Source organism: Columba livia, chromosome 10 (assembly GCF_036013475.1).
Source record: "Columba livia isolate bColLiv1 breed racing homer chromosome 10, bColLiv1.pat.W.v2, whole genome shotgun sequence".
NCBI classification, from domain to species: domain Eukaryota; kingdom Metazoa; phylum Chordata; class Aves; order Columbiformes; family Columbidae; genus Columba; species Columba livia.
This window is the reverse complement of record NC_088611.1, coordinates 5,356,195-5,369,484: the sequence shown is the minus strand read 5'-3', so window position 1 is coordinate 5,369,484 and position 13,290 is coordinate 5,356,195. Positions and strand designations below refer to the sequence as shown.

The window sequence follows — 13,290 nt, the reverse complement described above, 5'->3', positions numbered from 1 at the left end:
CAGCCCTGTCCCTTTTTCTTGCAGCCTGGGGTGGGGGCCAGCATTTCCCCCGCTGCCCCCTGCACCCCATGGGGTGATGCTGCCAGGTCTGAGCGGGCTGCAGGGGTGGTAGGGCCGCCAACTCCCCCCTCCTGCCCTTCGGTGCCCCTTCCCATCGTGTCCCGTTTCCCATGCTGGTGCTGGGAGCAGCTCAGCGATGCCCGCCTGGCTCAATGCTGGTATTGAGGCGAGCCCAGAGCTGCCCGCTGGCTGCCCGCAGCTGCCGCACGGCCTCTTCCTGGCTCCGCAGCCACTGGGCCAGCGCCCGCACCGACTGGCTCTGCAGGACTGCAGGGACAGGATGGGGACACGCTGGGGACGGGCGGCTTGGCCCTCCCGCAGCCCCCAGGGCCCCCCCCCACCTTGCCCAGTGCCACGTACCACTCAGGTAGATGGCCAGTGTGGCCAGGACCAGGCTGGCGAGTGCCAGGAGTCCCAGCAGGGCCAGGAGCAGGGGGTGGCCAGGACCGAGGCAGGGGCAGGGGCCGGCGGGGGGCACGGGGCGCAGCGTGGGCAGGAGCACCGGGGGGCTGAGGGGTGCAGGGCGAGGCGGGGGCCGACGCAGGCTGCTGGAGGGAGCCGGGCTGTTGTCTGCAAGCAGGGGAGAGAAGAGGTCAGAGCCCAGCTGGGGGCACTGCCAGGGCTGGCACAACCTCCCCGCACCCTGCTCTCACCCTCGGCACCCTTGTGCCCGCCCGAGGCCCAGTGCAGGTCGCTGATGGACTCCACGGGGTGCAGGCTGATGGCTCCGGGCTCACCACCGTCGGGGTCCCCAGGCTCTGCTGCCACAGCACTCTCAGCCCGTCCCATGCTGTCTGCCAGGAGCAAAGGCAGAGGGTGAGCGGGGGCCCTGTGGGGACCATTCCCCTCCTGGAGGTGACCCCAGCTGTGACACCAGCATGGTGCTGTGCCAGGGCAGGCAGCCAGCAGTGGTGTTCCCTTGGCACAGCCCCGTGGCTACAGGCGGGCAAGCATTGGCTGTGTCCCCTGGGCCCCAGTGCTGTCATCAGAGCAGTTAGCGGGTGCCTGGTGGCCATGATCCCAGAGCCTCGTTAGTGGGGCTGGAATCTGGCCCTGGCTTGAGGGCAGGAACGTGCCAACCCTGCAGCCCGGGTAGCCCAGGCACTGCAGGACCGGCTGGGACTCCCCTGGGCCAGTGGGCAGGACAGAGCCAGACCAGCCAGGGGCATGGCTTGGCATGCACTATGGGCACCATGCTTAGGGGTGCACGGATGAAGATTGGGTGTGTGTGCTGTGCCAAGGGGTCCTGGTGCCCCCTACCCAAGTGAACACATCCCCCATGGGAGTGAGGGGGGACAAGCACCATCTTGGGAAGCGACCATGCCCACGCTGGGGTAGAGGGAAGGGTTTTTTTTTCTGGGTGTCAGTGCATTTTTGAGCAGTGGGCAGGGCCCCGGCGCTGTGCCCATGGTGGAGCAGGGCAGGGTGGCACGGTGCCCGCTCCCAGTCCCTCCCAGGGCCAGTGGTGTGTCACAGGGTGCTGTGCCGCTGCTGTCAGGGCGGTGCGTGCCGACAGCTAGGTTGGCAGGCATCAGTGCTGGGGGGGCTCAGATGGTGCCCAGGGTCCCCCCCAGCCTCTCCCCAGGGCTCTGCCTTTGGCCGGGGACAGGCCCATGGGTACCCCCATAACCCCTGCAGCCAATTTCCCGCACAGCTGCAGGGCACAGCTGCTCATGAAAGTTTGATGTGGGAGGGTGTGCCAGCCAGCTGCCTGCCCCCTCCCCAAACCCTGCTGCCCTGCACCTGCAGCCCCCCCTAGGACCTTCTTCTTCCCCAGGCAGGCAGCTCTGCCCACAGCCCCCACAGTGGAGGGCAGCGTTTGGCCACTGCTCACATCCCGACCCCGTGGCTCTGTGCCCCACGGTGCCCCCCAGGGTGCCAGGGCCCCCACCAGCCCCCCAGCCTACCTTCTCCAGCCTCCCTGGGCATGGCTCCCCGTGCCCGGGCAGTGTGAGCGGGCAGCGAGGCAGTGCAGGGCCCCCGAGAGCTGGGCACTGGGTTCCCGGTGCGCCAACTGCACCACTTAAAATAGAACAGTGAGAAACACAGTTGGGAGGGGATAAAAATAACCGTGGGGAGGGTGGCCCAGTGGCATGGTCAGGGCTGCTGGCAGCACAGTGCCAGTGTGGCAAAGGGACAGCAGCCTGTGGCAGTGCTCTGTGCCCCCTTCCCAGGGTAAAGGGATTGCCAGCCCACCATAGGATCAAGGCAGAGCCTGTGCAGGGCAACCAAGGCACCAGTGGGCCCGTCCAGACCCAAACTGGGCTCTCTGCTGCCTCTCAGCAGCAACAGCGATTGCTCCCAGCCTGGAGCCCTCCCAGCTTTGCCAACAAGGACCATGCCAGTTGTACCAGGAGGATTTATTTAAGTTAATGAGACCCCAGGAAGCTCCAGGCAGCATTGCTGCCAGGGTAGAGGACTGCAGCGATCCCCAGCCCTGGTCACCAGCCCCATGTGCCTCGTGGTGGGCAGGTGTCGGAGGGCGGGAGGTCACTGTGCCCGTAGAAGCCATGAGCATGGGTGGGTGCCAGGCAGGAAGTGGCAGGGCTGGGCTGAACCCGCCGAGCACAGCCCTTGCCAGCCCAGCCGCGGTAGCAGTGGCAGCGGAACGCTGCTGGCGGGCTGGCGCTGATGCCGAGGTGCAGGAGGCTGTCCAGCTGCTGGGGATGCCGGCGCACACAGCGCCCGTGCCCGTGGCACTGCCCGTAGCTGCACTCCTGGGCTGCTGCCGTCACGTTGGCCACATAGGGACCCAGGGTGGACACGAGGTAGTGGTGCAGGCTGGCACAGCTCTCCTTGGGGAGAAGCACTGGTAAGAACCTGCCCTGGCACAGGGCATGTGGCTGCCCCATGCCCGTGCCACCACCACCGCATGGCAACTGCAGCGCAGTGAGGGACCATACTCACAGCCGAGCGGGAGTACGACATGTCTCCCCAGAGCACGAGTCCAGCTGCACCCAGCGCTGCGCTCTCTCCAATGGTGTGCACCAGGTCAGCCTGACGGGGAGAGAGATGTGACAGGGCTGGAGGAGACACAGGATGCCCCCAGTGCTCAGCGGGACCCTGGCACACTTGCAGTGCTTACCAGCTTCAGGAATCGGCGTGAGCGGCGGAAGGAGAGGCGGGAGTATGCGACCACGGGCAGGGGGCCCTGTACCCCGAAGGCAGCCACGCGCAGGGCCTCACGCAGCCGGTGGTGCACGTAGCGGCGGCGCAGGGCGGGCGGCAGCGCCAGCGGCAGGTAGATGCTGGGGTAGAGGGCGGCCGAGGCAGCCCAGAGCCAGCCCAGCTGGTTGTTGCGCTGCACCTCTGCCGGCCGACACTGGCCAGTGTAGTTGGTGTCCTTGGCCCAGTTGCTGTTGAGGCAGTCAGGGAAGCGGTAGAAACCCCAGAGCCCCCCCGGGCGCAGGGTCCGGCCCAGCAGAAGTGTCTCCTCCATCAGAGCCTGCGCTGCCTGCTCAAACTCCTGCCGGGCCAGCCGGAGCTGCCGCCGCACCGGCAGCAGGCCGTGCCGGTCCTGCACCCACTGCTCCGAGGCCACCCGGTAAATCCGCTTGGGGCCCCAGTTCTGGGCCCAGAGGGGCCTCCACTCCTCCCAGTCCACCACGGCCAGCCCACGGAAAGCAGGGCGTAGGAGGTGGCGGATGTCCCCAGCCACCCTGGCGAGGTGGGCGCCAAGGGGGACACGCTGAGGGATGCCCCCATTGCGGGATACACCCTGCTGTGACAGGTAGGGGTACAGCCCAAACTTGTTCTTGTAGAAGATGGTGATGTTCTGGCCGGTGAAGCGGCCATCCCGGTTCTCTATGATGCTGTAGTCGCCAAGGGGCAGCCCCACACCAAATCGGCGCTGGCAGCGGCCAGTGGGGACGTTCCACACCACGGCAAAGGGCTGTCCACCTGCCAGGGGCTCCGGAGCCGGGCTCTCCCCGCTGGCCAAGACCAGCGCCAGGCAGGCCCACAGCACCTGCACCATCCTGCGTCACCAGCTGCCTGTGGGGCCGGCACCCTGTGGGGAAAGGAGAGCGGCAGGGTGAGGTGGCAGGGTGCACCGGGCGCCCTGGTTGTGTTGGCACTACCGCCCTAGCATGTGCTGGGCAGGGATCGGCCACAGGGACTGGGCTGCCCCACAGGCACATGCTGCCCACCCCAAAAATCTGATGGGAGTGAACAAATTTGGAGGTTTCAGACACCCCCTGCCTCAGGACTGCCAGTGGGCACCTCTGCCTGCTGCACCCTGGTGCCCAAAGTCCCCGCCTGCACTACCGCAGCCATGGCACGGTTCTGCTGTGGCACTGCAAACTGCCAGCCCTGGTGCCTTGGCTTCCCTGCCAGCTCCCAACCCTGCCCATAGCAGAGACACCACAACCCCCTTTTTCCCATTTTGTAGCAGGGCTGAGCCAGGCTGGGAGTCCTGCTGAGGGCCTGAGCCCCTGGCTGGCATGGTGGAGTCAAAGGGGCAGCTCTGTCCCCTCAGCGCAGGCAGGGCCAGAGGGGGCTGGGTGCCCCTGCCTGGTGCTGGCCACCTGCCCAGGGCCGGGGCCGCCTGACGCCGCAAAGACGGTGCTAATCCCCCGGCGCCGGGCCTGGGCGCTCTCCCTGACCTTCCCGCTCCTGCTACCATGCCTCCAGCCCTTGCTGCCGCTGGCTGCCTTGAGGGGGCTGGGCTGCCTGTCCCCCTCGCAGCGTGAGGCAGGACACCCTGCAACTGCCCCACTCCCCCAGTGCCACTCCAGCCATCGCGTGCCTCAGTTTCCCCAGGCTGCTCAGTGGGGAGAGCAGGCGTCACACCGGCAGACACAGCATGCTGTCAGCCCCACACTGAGGCTCCTGGGTGGAGGACACACTGGTGGGACTCCAGCAGGACTCCTGGGACCAGTCCCAGCCCCAGTGCCTGAAGCGGGGCTGGCTCACTGCTGTGATGGTGGGCCCAGGCCCAGGACCTGACTGGGCTAGCCAGGGGTCTGGCAGGAGCGCAGCTGGCATGGCAGGGCAGGGTGTGGGGACCACATCCACACTGACACCCCAGGACAAAACAGGAAGGCTGCGGGAGCTGGTGCCAGCCCTGAAGAATGTCAGGCAGGCAGCACCAGGGCAGGCAGCTCCTGCCCACACTTGCTTTTAATCACCAGCTTGGGGCCCTGGCCCCTCAGATGTCCTTCTTCATCCAGAAGATGGGCAGCCCTTTGGCGTCACGGTGGGGGGTCTCCAGGAGGTTTTCCCCAACACTCTCGGCCAGAACTCCCCTTGCCCACACCACAGTTGGTGGAGGGGGTGGCGGGGGGGCGGCTGGGGGTGGGAGGGGAGGCGGGGGGCCAGAGAGCACCCTTGGCCTGGTGGTGATGGTGGTGGCAGTGCCAGGAGGAGCAGAAAAGAGCTGCAGCACCCCGGCGGATATGGCAGGGCTGAGGAAGGCCACACTCTGCACTGGCTCGCCCAGGACAAAGCCCAGGTGGGCGTAGAAGTGCTGCTTATCGTGGGTGGTGAGGTGCAGGCAGCTGAATCCCTGGGCCCGTGCCCACCGCTCTGTGGCCTCCATCAGCTGCCGCCCATAGCCCTGGCCCCGCAGTGCCCGGGCCACCACCACGCTCTCCACAAAGAGGTCACGGGGACGACCAGCCACACGGGAGAGCCGGACGTGGCCCACGAGCTGGCAGGGACCGTCCTGGGCAATGGGGGCCTCGGTGGGGCACTGGCTCCGCAGCAACAGCAGGCAGGCAGGGAAAGCATCCGAGGAGCGCTGGAGCGTGTGCAGCCGTGACGCCCGGCTCTTGCCCCACTCCTCGCGCAGCAGCTCGGCACAGGCCTCCAGCAGCTCCGGCCTCTGGTGCAAGGGGACCAGGGTGAGTTCCTCCGACATTTCTTCTCACTGATGGGAAACCAAGGAGGCCACAGCTTAGAGGTGGTAGGGCACAGACTACATGTGTGTCTGCTGGCCCAGCCCCGGTGCAGCTCCCCAGTGGCATGGTTGGATGGGTTCACGGGGGTTAGCGATGGGTACAAGGTTGAACGATGGCACTGTGATGGGGAAGTGCTGCATGGTGCCAGATCAGCCACCCACACCATGAGACCCATAGGTCGGTCTGGCACTGCCAAACCAGTGGAGGGGCAGGAGGCCAGGGCTGGTCTTGTCCCCTCCCCAGCCCTGTCACTGGCCCCTGCCACCTGGGCACTCACCTGAGACCAGCCAGCTCATCACACATGTCCCCAGCCTGTGAGAAAGAGCTGCAGCACCATGGAGCTGAGCAGACCCTGCCATGCTGCACCAGTGCATGGGCTCAGGGGGCCAGGAGCCCCTGCCATAACTGCTGAGCAGTGGGGACCCCCTCCCAGCCCAGCAGCCATTCCCCTTGCACAGGAGAAGCCAAAGGCAGAGGAAAGAAGGAACTACTGCACTGGCTTACCAGCGGAGTTGAGCAAGCTGCCCTGCTTCCCCCGCTGCAAGCGAGGAGGGCCTGGCTCTGACCCCCACACCCTCAGGGGGTCCCCCAAAGTCAGCTCCCCAGCTCCAGCCCAGCCCGCACTCCCCTCTTCACAGGCCAGGCAGCACCCCAGGCCCTGCTGCCAGCACCCCCAGCCAGATGGTGTTCTTCCTTCCATCCCCCCGGCTGGGACCATGCTCTCTACTCAGGGGGGGCCTTGAGTGCGGGGGCAAGCCCCTGTCATGCCTGTCCTCCTGCCTGCCGTCCTGCCTGCAGTGCCCCACCAAGCTTCACCCACCCTGGTGACCAATTTCCCATGTGTGCCCCTCTCCAAGCCCCGTGCAGGGGTGCAGGGCTGCTCACCTTGCCCGCTGCCCACCCTGCCCGCTGCCCACCCTGCCCGCTGCTCACCCTGCCCGCTGCTCACCCTGCCCGCTGCCCACCCTGCCCGCTGCTCACCCTGCCCGCTGCTCACCCTGCGCTCACTCCCCTGCTCTCACTCACCCTGCCCGCTGCCCACCCTGCCCGCTGCCCACCCTGCCTGCTGCTCACCCTGCCGCTCCCCCTGCGCTCACTCCCCTGCTCTCACTCACCCTGCCCGCTGCTGCCGGCTCCAGTGCCCTCGGTGCCCGCGCAGCAGGAAGCAGCCCAGGCTCGTGGCCAACCACAGCGCCTGGTTCTGCTTCCCCACTGTGAACGACACGTCTGACCAAGGCCTCACACATCCCCGCCCTCCCCTGGTACCCAAACCAGACCACACACCTGCAAAGAGATCCCCACGCTGTCTGCACCGCCCGTCACTCCAAACCACACCGCACCCACACACGGGGCACAAACCTGAATGGCGCCAACCTGCTGATCGCTGCCCTCAGCCCACAGCTGCACCAGCCGAACACATGGCCCCATCCCATCCCTGACCATCACAGACCATCACTGACCATCATTCACCTTCATTCACAACCACTGACCATCATAGACCATCACTGACCATCATTCACCTTCATTCACAACCACTGACCATCAGTGACCACCACTGACCATCACTGACCAATCACTGATCACCATAGACCATCACTGACCATCATTCACCTTCATTCACAATCATTGACTAATCAGTGACCACCACTGACCGTTCCTGACCCGTCACCGACCCACCACCGCCCCCTCTCCCTCTCGCCTTTTCCCCTCCCCTCTCCCCGCTCCCGTCCCGCCCGTACCGCTCTGCCGGCCCCGCCGCCACTTCCGCCGCCGCCACTTCCGCCGCCGCCGCATCTCGGCGCCCGCACCGCGCCGCCTGGCGGCCGGAGCCGCGTTCCCCGCGGGAGTCAGGGAACCGTTGTGGGGAAAGACCCTCGGGATCATCGCTGCAGCCGTTACCCGTCCAACCGCTACCCCAGCTCTGGCGCTCACCGCTGACCCTTGGAGCCTCGTCTGCGCGTCTGTTCAACCCCTCCAGCGCTGGTGGCTCCAGCCCTGCCCTGGGCAGCTGTTCCACTGCCTGACAACCCTTTCTGAGAAGAAATGTTTCCTCATAGCCAACTTAAACCTCCCCTGGTATAACTTGAGGCCATTTCCTCTCGTCCTGTCGTTTGTTGCTCAGGAGAAGAGACCAACACCCTCCATGCTACAACTTTCTTTCAGGCCGTTGTAGACAGCGAGGAGGTCTCCACTCTGACACCAAAAAATCAGACAGAAAACACCTTAACACCATTTTGGAAGTGTTAAAAAGCAGCAGACGTTCTTTATTGCAGCACGCCAGGCACTCTAAGGATCCTTCCTCTAACTGAGAGCACCACTTGCTTAAACTTCCCGGCATTTATTACAACCGAGAACCTTCCCCCCACCACCCCGTTTCTGGGCAGATGAGCCCCTGCATGGCAAGTGTGAAGTTCCAGGAAACATGGTGCTTGTTGCACATCTGTATTGCAAAAGTTATAGTTCCCTAAGGACCAGCGGCCTCCTCCTTCAATGTCCCTGTCACCTCAGCCTCCTGTTCTCCAGGCTGAACCACCCCAGGTCCCTCATCTGCTCCCATCACACTTGTGCTCCAGACCCTTCCCCAGCTCCATTGCCCTTCTCTGAACTCGCTCCAGCACCTCAAGGTCTTGCCATGAAGGGCCCAAAACTGACTCCAGGATTTGAGGCGCAGACCCGCCAGTGCCGAGTACAGTGGGTCGACTACTGCCCTGGGCCTGCTGGTCATACTGTTTCTGACACACCTCATCCTTGCTGTTGGCCGTTTTGGCCACATGGGCACACTGTGGCACATGTTCAGATGACTGCCGATCAACACTCAAGTGCAGGACCTGGACCCCATGTCTGCCTCCCCATGGCCGGGTCTGAAGAGCACCTCTCTGTCCTCGCAGCAAAGCAAGGCTGCTTAAGGAGGAGGACAAGAGCAGCCTCCTCCAAGTCTGCTTCAGCAGCATCTTCCACCTGCCTCCACAGAAGGCCACCGAGGAGTCTGTCTATGCCCAGGTATGCCATAAGGAGAACCATGGGGAGCTTCCCAACCCCCAGGCCCCTTCCTGGGCACTGCATGGCCACAGCCATGCCCCACCAGGCTACTGGGGTTGCCCCCCAAGACTCTGTCCACCTTGCAGACCCTGGCCGCAACGGATGATATGTTGAAATGCTGGTGTCTAGTGCTGGTGACCTCGGCTTCCAGGAGCTGCAGAACATCTCGGAGGTCTGACCTTGGCACAAGACCCCCATGGGCAGTGACCCCTTGCTTCAGTGGTGCCCCCTCAGCACCTGCTGCAAGGACAGAGGCAGGGAACATCCCTCCTTCCCACCATGCCTCCCCCACCAGCTACCTGCCTGCTGGCTACTGCCAGAGCCCCTTCTCCTCATGCCCCAGCCCACCACAGGTGGACCTTCCTGTGTGGCAAGGGGCACCCAGGCCTGGGGCTTTCACCCTCTGGCTCCACCACGGGCCACATCGCAGAGCCCTGACCCAGATGTGTCTGGGAACCCTCTTTCTTTGCCAGCGACTTTTCTGCCCAGTGCTTTCAGACTGCACCTCCAGCTCTGCACCCCCTCTCTGAGCACCCACCCTGCTTTTGCTCCTCCACAGGCAGGTGGCCTGAGTTGTCTCTGAATTATCAGAGCAGCAGCAGCACCTGGAGTGCTGGCAAGAGAGATATTCCCACCAGCTTTGGCTAAACACCTATGCCAGACAAAGTTTTAAGGTAAGAAGTGCCTTTGGCTCTTGGCCAGGGGCATCAGCATGAGTGAATGGACATCTGACACGCCCAGGGGGTGGAGCCCCGCCGAGGGGGCGGGGACAGGGCGGGGCTCAGTGCTGAGGGGCGGGGCCAGAGCGAGTGACAGCGCGACCCGCTGGTAGGAAGCGGGAGCGGGGAAGGGGAGGTGGGGCCTGGCCGCCTACAGCCAATAGATGTGGGCGGGGGCGTGGCCTGGCTGCCTGCAGGCGGGCGGGGTGGGCAGCACGTGTGGCAGCAGCAGCATGGCGGCGGCAGGAGGCCGGAGAGCCAAGGCCCCGCGCGGGGCGGCGGGACGGCGGCGGCCGCGGGCGGCGGTGAGGGCCGGGTCGGGCCGGGTCGGGCCGGGCCGGGCCGGGCCGGGGGCGCAGAGAGGGGGCCGAAGAGGGGCTGTCCAGGCGGCTGTCGTCGCGGCGGTTTGTTTTGCGCCCGTCTCCATCCTGTCCCGTCCCGTCCCGTTCTTCACCGCGGTTCGTCCCGCAGGTCCCGGGCGCCGAGGGGAGGCCACGAGCGGCGGCCGGCCGGCCCGTCGACGAGGAGGTGTCCAGCGACTCCGAGCCAGAGGGGTACGGGCTGCGCCGGGGGTGTGTTGGTGGGGGTGCCGGTGCTGGTGCCGGTGCTCACACGTGTCTCCGCAGCGCGTCGTTGGGACGGCGTCGGCGGGAGGCGGCGGAGGAGGAGGTGGAGGAGACGCCGCAGGAGAAAAAGCTGCGCCTGGCCAAGCTGTACCTGGAGCAGCTCCGCCAGTACGGTGAGTCCCGCCCGGTGCCCCGGTGGGGCGGCCCCGGGCGCTGAGCCCGACCCTCATGCCCCGTGTCCACCGCAGAGGAGGAGCGAGCAGTGGACGAGGAGGAAGAGGAGACAGAGCCGGTGGATCTCATCGGTGACCGCCTGAAGGAGGACGTGGTGAGCAGGGGGGCAGACGTGTCCCCTCGGCCCCAGTGGTGGCAGTGGGCTCTGCCCCTGTCCGGCGGGGCCAGGACCGGCATCACTGAGCCTCCTGCTTCTTCCTCAGCTCGAGCAGAAAGGCCGGCTGCAGCGCCTGGTCGCCAAAGATGTAAGTGCATGTTGCCGGGGTGCTGGACTTAAATGCTGGGTTTGGGGGACACCAGCCATGGCCAGTGCCCTGAGTTGTGGTGCCAGCTACGGGACAGGGCCCTTCTCCTAGCCGGGGGAAGGGACTGGGGCAGCCCAGCTCACATCCTGCTCTCCCTGCAGGTGCAGCCTCCAGATCCTGCCAGCATCCGAGTGCTGCGGGGGCACCAGCTGCCCATCACCTGCCTGGTCATCTCTCCGGATGACAGGTTCATCTTTTCTGCCTCCAAGGATGGTGCCCTCATCAAATGCAAGTGTTCCCTTGGGGCTGCAACTGGCTGTTTGCCCAGCCTGAACCCTGGCAGGGACCCTGCAGCAGCAGGACCACAAGTGCCCATGGAAGTGCCTTGGTCCTTCCAAGGACATGCCTGTGCACCGTTTTGGGCTCTGTGGAAGGCTTATTGGTGCTTTCCAGAGTGGTTGGAGGATCACAGGAGGTAACAGTGATGCCTTTCTCACAGGGGAGGTAGAGAGCGGGAAGAGGCTGTGCGTGGTGCCTGGGGGGAAGAAGGGCACTGAGGAGCAGCACATGGGCCATGCGTCCCAGGTCCTTTGCATGGCCATCTCATCAGACGGCAAGTACCTGGTACGAGGAGGGGGGAATGGCACTGCCACATGGAGTGGAGAGGTGGCTGTGGAGAGTATATGTCCTTTTGGGGTCCTGGCGTGTCTCATGCCCAGATGTACCTCACTGGCTTAAAGCCAGCCCTCCCCCTGCCAGAGTCAAAGGTGGGTCCCTCGGATCCCCTGAAGCACATGGGGTAGGAGCAGAGGCTGGGGCGGGCTGTGGGTCCCCAAGGCAGAAGTATCAGGCATCCTCTGCTCTCTGCCAGGCCACGGGAGACAGGAACAAGCTGATTATGATCTGGGACACAGCCACATGCAAGCGCCTGCACATCTTCACTGGGCACCGCGATGCCGTCTCGGTGAGTTGGAGCATCAGTCACAATGCCTGTCGGGCCGGGCAGTACTGTCCTCCCCAGAACCCCTCACTGCTGTCCCCATGTCCGTCTGTCCACAGGGCCTGTCCTTTCGCAAGGGCACGCACCAGCTGTACAGTGGCTCCCACGACCGCTCTGTCAAGGTCTGGAATGTGGCGGAGAACGCATACATGGAGACCCTGTAAGACCCGGGGAAGACACCCTGCTGACCCTGCTGCCGTGGGACGCTCTGGCAGCCCCGAGGGATGCAAGGCAGCAGGGAGCTCTGCCCACCACAGTTCTTTGCCACTTTCCCCTCCAGGTTTGGGCACCAGGACATCATCACAGGGCTGGACAGCCTGAGCCGGGACTGCTGTGTGACAGCAGGGGGACGTGACGGCAGCGTGCGGCTCTGGAAGATTCCCGAGGAGTCACAGCTCGTGTTTTCTGGGCACCAGTAGGTGTGGGATGGGAGAGGGGGCTGTGGGCAGGTGTATCCAGCTGGGGCAGCGGTGTGCAGGTACCAAGCATCACCGGGAGCCTGCCGGCACCTGGGGATGCTGATGCCCCAATTGACCCTAAATAAGGTTTGTAAATAGGATCCCAAGGCACACTTGTAACTGGTGGTAGTGCTCTTCTCCTCACAGGGGCTCCATTGACTGTATCCAGCTCATCAACGAGGAGCACATGGTGTCGGGCGCCGATGACGGGTGAGCGCTGGGCTGAGGCCTAGGCTGGGCAGGCACTGCCCGCATGGCCCCCTCACCCCTCCCTTCCCTGGCAGCTCCGTAGCCTTGTGGGGGCTGACGAAGAAGAAGCCACTGGCGCTGGCCAGGCAAGCACATGGCATGCAGGATGCCCAGGGCCTGCAGCAGCCATACTGGATCTCGGCAGTGGCTGCTCTGCGCAACAGTGACCTCGTGGCTACAGGTGAGCGGCTGGTGGTTTGGAGCGGGGGTTTGGCAGTGCAGGGTTGGCGGTCCTGCTCCCTTCTGCGCGTCAATGTTCATGGTAGTCTCCTCTCTATATCCCAGGCTCCCACAGTGCTAGCGTGAAGCTCTGGAAGTGCGGTGAGGGATTTCGGAAACTGGAGCCCCTCTGCGACATCCCCGTGGTATGGATGGGGAGGTTGGGGATACTGTAGCTGGGCTGGGGGTTGTTCCTCACTGGGGGCTGACCCTGGGCAGCGGGAGAAAGCTGCAGGAGTCCCTCACTCTGCCTTGTCCCTTCCAGGTGGGTTTTGTCAACAGCCTCAAGTTCTCAGCAGCTGGTGACTTTCTGGTGGCCGGCCTTGGGCAGGAGCACCGGTACCGTCCCTCCTCCCCAGCCCTGCCTGGGGGCACAGGCCCTCCCTCCACGGGGCTTGGTGAAGGGTGACCCCCATTTCTGTCATCTACAGGCTCGGACGGTGGTGGAGAATCAAAGAAGCCAAAAACAGCATCTGCATCATCCCCCTGAAGCAGAGGGTTGCAGCCCCCAGCCCCAAAGCCCCTGATGGATCCTAGGTCCTGAAGCTGGGTCATTAAATCCTGTTTCTAGAGCTGCGCCCTGTGTCCTTTGTGTGATGAC

General features: G+C 64.7%; 4 protein-coding genes across 9 annotated transcripts; 1 reads left to right on the top strand and 3 right to left on the bottom strand.

The window, feature by feature from the left end:
- Positions 1-85: 85 nt before the first annotated feature.
- LSMEM2 (leucine rich single-pass membrane protein 2) lies at positions 86-2,261 on the bottom strand. Its single transcript, XM_065075057.1, has 4 exons — positions 1,968-2,261; positions 714-854; positions 421-630; positions 86-327 (listed from the first exon to the last, which is right to left on the bottom strand). Exons 1-4 carry the CDS (start codon positions 1,987-1,989, stop codon positions 191-193), a joined length of 510 nt encoding a protein of 169 aa, XP_064931129.1. The 5' UTR covers positions 1,990-2,261; the 3' UTR covers positions 86-190.
- Positions 2,262-2,405: 144 nt separating this feature from the next.
- Positions 2,406-7,667, bottom strand: HYAL3 (hyaluronidase 3). The gene is made up of 4 exons (XM_005508864.3): positions 7,245-7,667; positions 3,146-4,069; positions 2,968-3,057; positions 2,406-2,855 (listed from the first exon to the last, which is right to left on the bottom strand). The coding sequence occupies exons 2-4, from the start codon at positions 4,034-4,036 to the stop codon at positions 2,502-2,504; spliced, it is 1,335 nt and encodes a 444-aa protein (XP_005508921.2). The 5' UTR covers positions 4,037-4,069; positions 7,245-7,667; the 3' UTR covers positions 2,406-2,501.
- NAA80 (N-alpha-acetyltransferase 80, NatH catalytic subunit) lies at positions 5,149-7,878 on the bottom strand. Of its 6 annotated transcripts, none has more exons than XM_065075054.1 (3): positions 7,076-7,236; positions 6,238-6,285; positions 5,149-5,929 (listed from the first exon to the last, which is right to left on the bottom strand). In XM_065075054.1, exon 3 carries the CDS (start codon positions 5,918-5,920, stop codon positions 5,210-5,212), a length of 711 nt encoding a protein of 236 aa, XP_064931126.1. In that variant the 5' UTR covers positions 5,921-5,929; positions 6,238-6,285; positions 7,076-7,236; the 3' UTR covers positions 5,149-5,209. The 6 variants fall into 6 exon arrangements, with proteins under 6 accessions (XP_064931126.1, XP_064931127.1, XP_064931125.1 ...); XM_065075055.1 differs by having other exon boundaries at positions 6,238-6,272; XM_065075053.1 differs by lacking the exons at positions 6,238-6,285; positions 7,076-7,236 and adding an exon at positions 7,700-7,878.
- Positions 7,879-9,878: 2,000 nt separating this feature from the next.
- RRP9 (ribosomal RNA processing 9, U3 small nucleolar RNA binding protein) lies at positions 9,879-13,266 on the top strand. The gene is made up of 15 exons (XM_065075044.1): positions 9,879-10,023; positions 10,190-10,272; positions 10,345-10,457; positions 10,533-10,612; positions 10,722-10,763; positions 10,925-11,051; positions 11,263-11,387; positions 11,635-11,727; positions 11,823-11,923; positions 12,044-12,178; positions 12,369-12,431; positions 12,506-12,651; positions 12,756-12,835; positions 12,955-13,028; positions 13,121-13,266. The coding sequence occupies exons 1-15, from the start codon at positions 9,883-9,885 to the stop codon at positions 13,224-13,226; spliced, it is 1,509 nt and encodes a 502-aa protein (XP_064931116.1). The 5' UTR covers positions 9,879-9,882; the 3' UTR covers positions 13,227-13,266.
- Positions 13,267-13,290: the final 24 nt, after the last annotated feature.

Coding starts and splice junctions, on each gene's coding strand:
- LSMEM2 (XM_065075057.1), bottom strand. CDS start 1,989: ATGCCCAGGGAGGCTGGAGAAG. Junction 855..1,967: donor GCCCAGGGAGGCTGGAGAAG/GTAGGCTGGGGG, acceptor TGCTCCTGGCAG/ACAGCATGGGACGGGCTGAG. Junction 631..713: donor CGGGCACAAGGGTGCCGAGG/GTGAGAGCAGGG, acceptor CCCTGCTTGCAG/ACAACAGCCCGGCTCCCTCC.
- HYAL3 (XM_005508864.3), bottom strand. CDS start 4,036: ATGGTGCAGGTGCTGTGGGCCTGCCTGGCGCTGGTCTTGGCCAGCGGG. Junction 3,058..3,145: donor CACGCCGATTCCTGAAGCTG/GTAAGCACTGCA, acceptor TCTCCCCGTCAG/GCTGACCTGGTGCACACCAT. Junction 2,856..2,967: donor TGTCGTACTCCCGCTCGGCT/GTGAGTATGGTC, acceptor CTTCTCCCCAAG/GAGAGCTGTGCCAGCCTGCA.
- NAA80 (XM_065075053.1), bottom strand. CDS start 5,920: ATGTCGGAGGAACTCACCCTGGTCCCCTTGCACCAGAGGCCGGAGCTG.
- RRP9 (XM_065075044.1), top strand. CDS start 9,883: ATGTGGGCGGGGGCGTGGCCTGGCTGCCTGCAGGCGGGCGGGGTGGGC. Junction 11,052..11,262: donor GGATGGTGCCCTCATCAAAT/GCAAGTGTTCCC, acceptor CCTTTCTCACAG/GGGAGGTAGAGAGCGGGAAG. Junction 13,029..13,120: donor GGCCTTGGGCAGGAGCACCG/GTACCGTCCCTC, acceptor TGTCATCTACAG/GCTCGGACGGTGGTGGAGAA.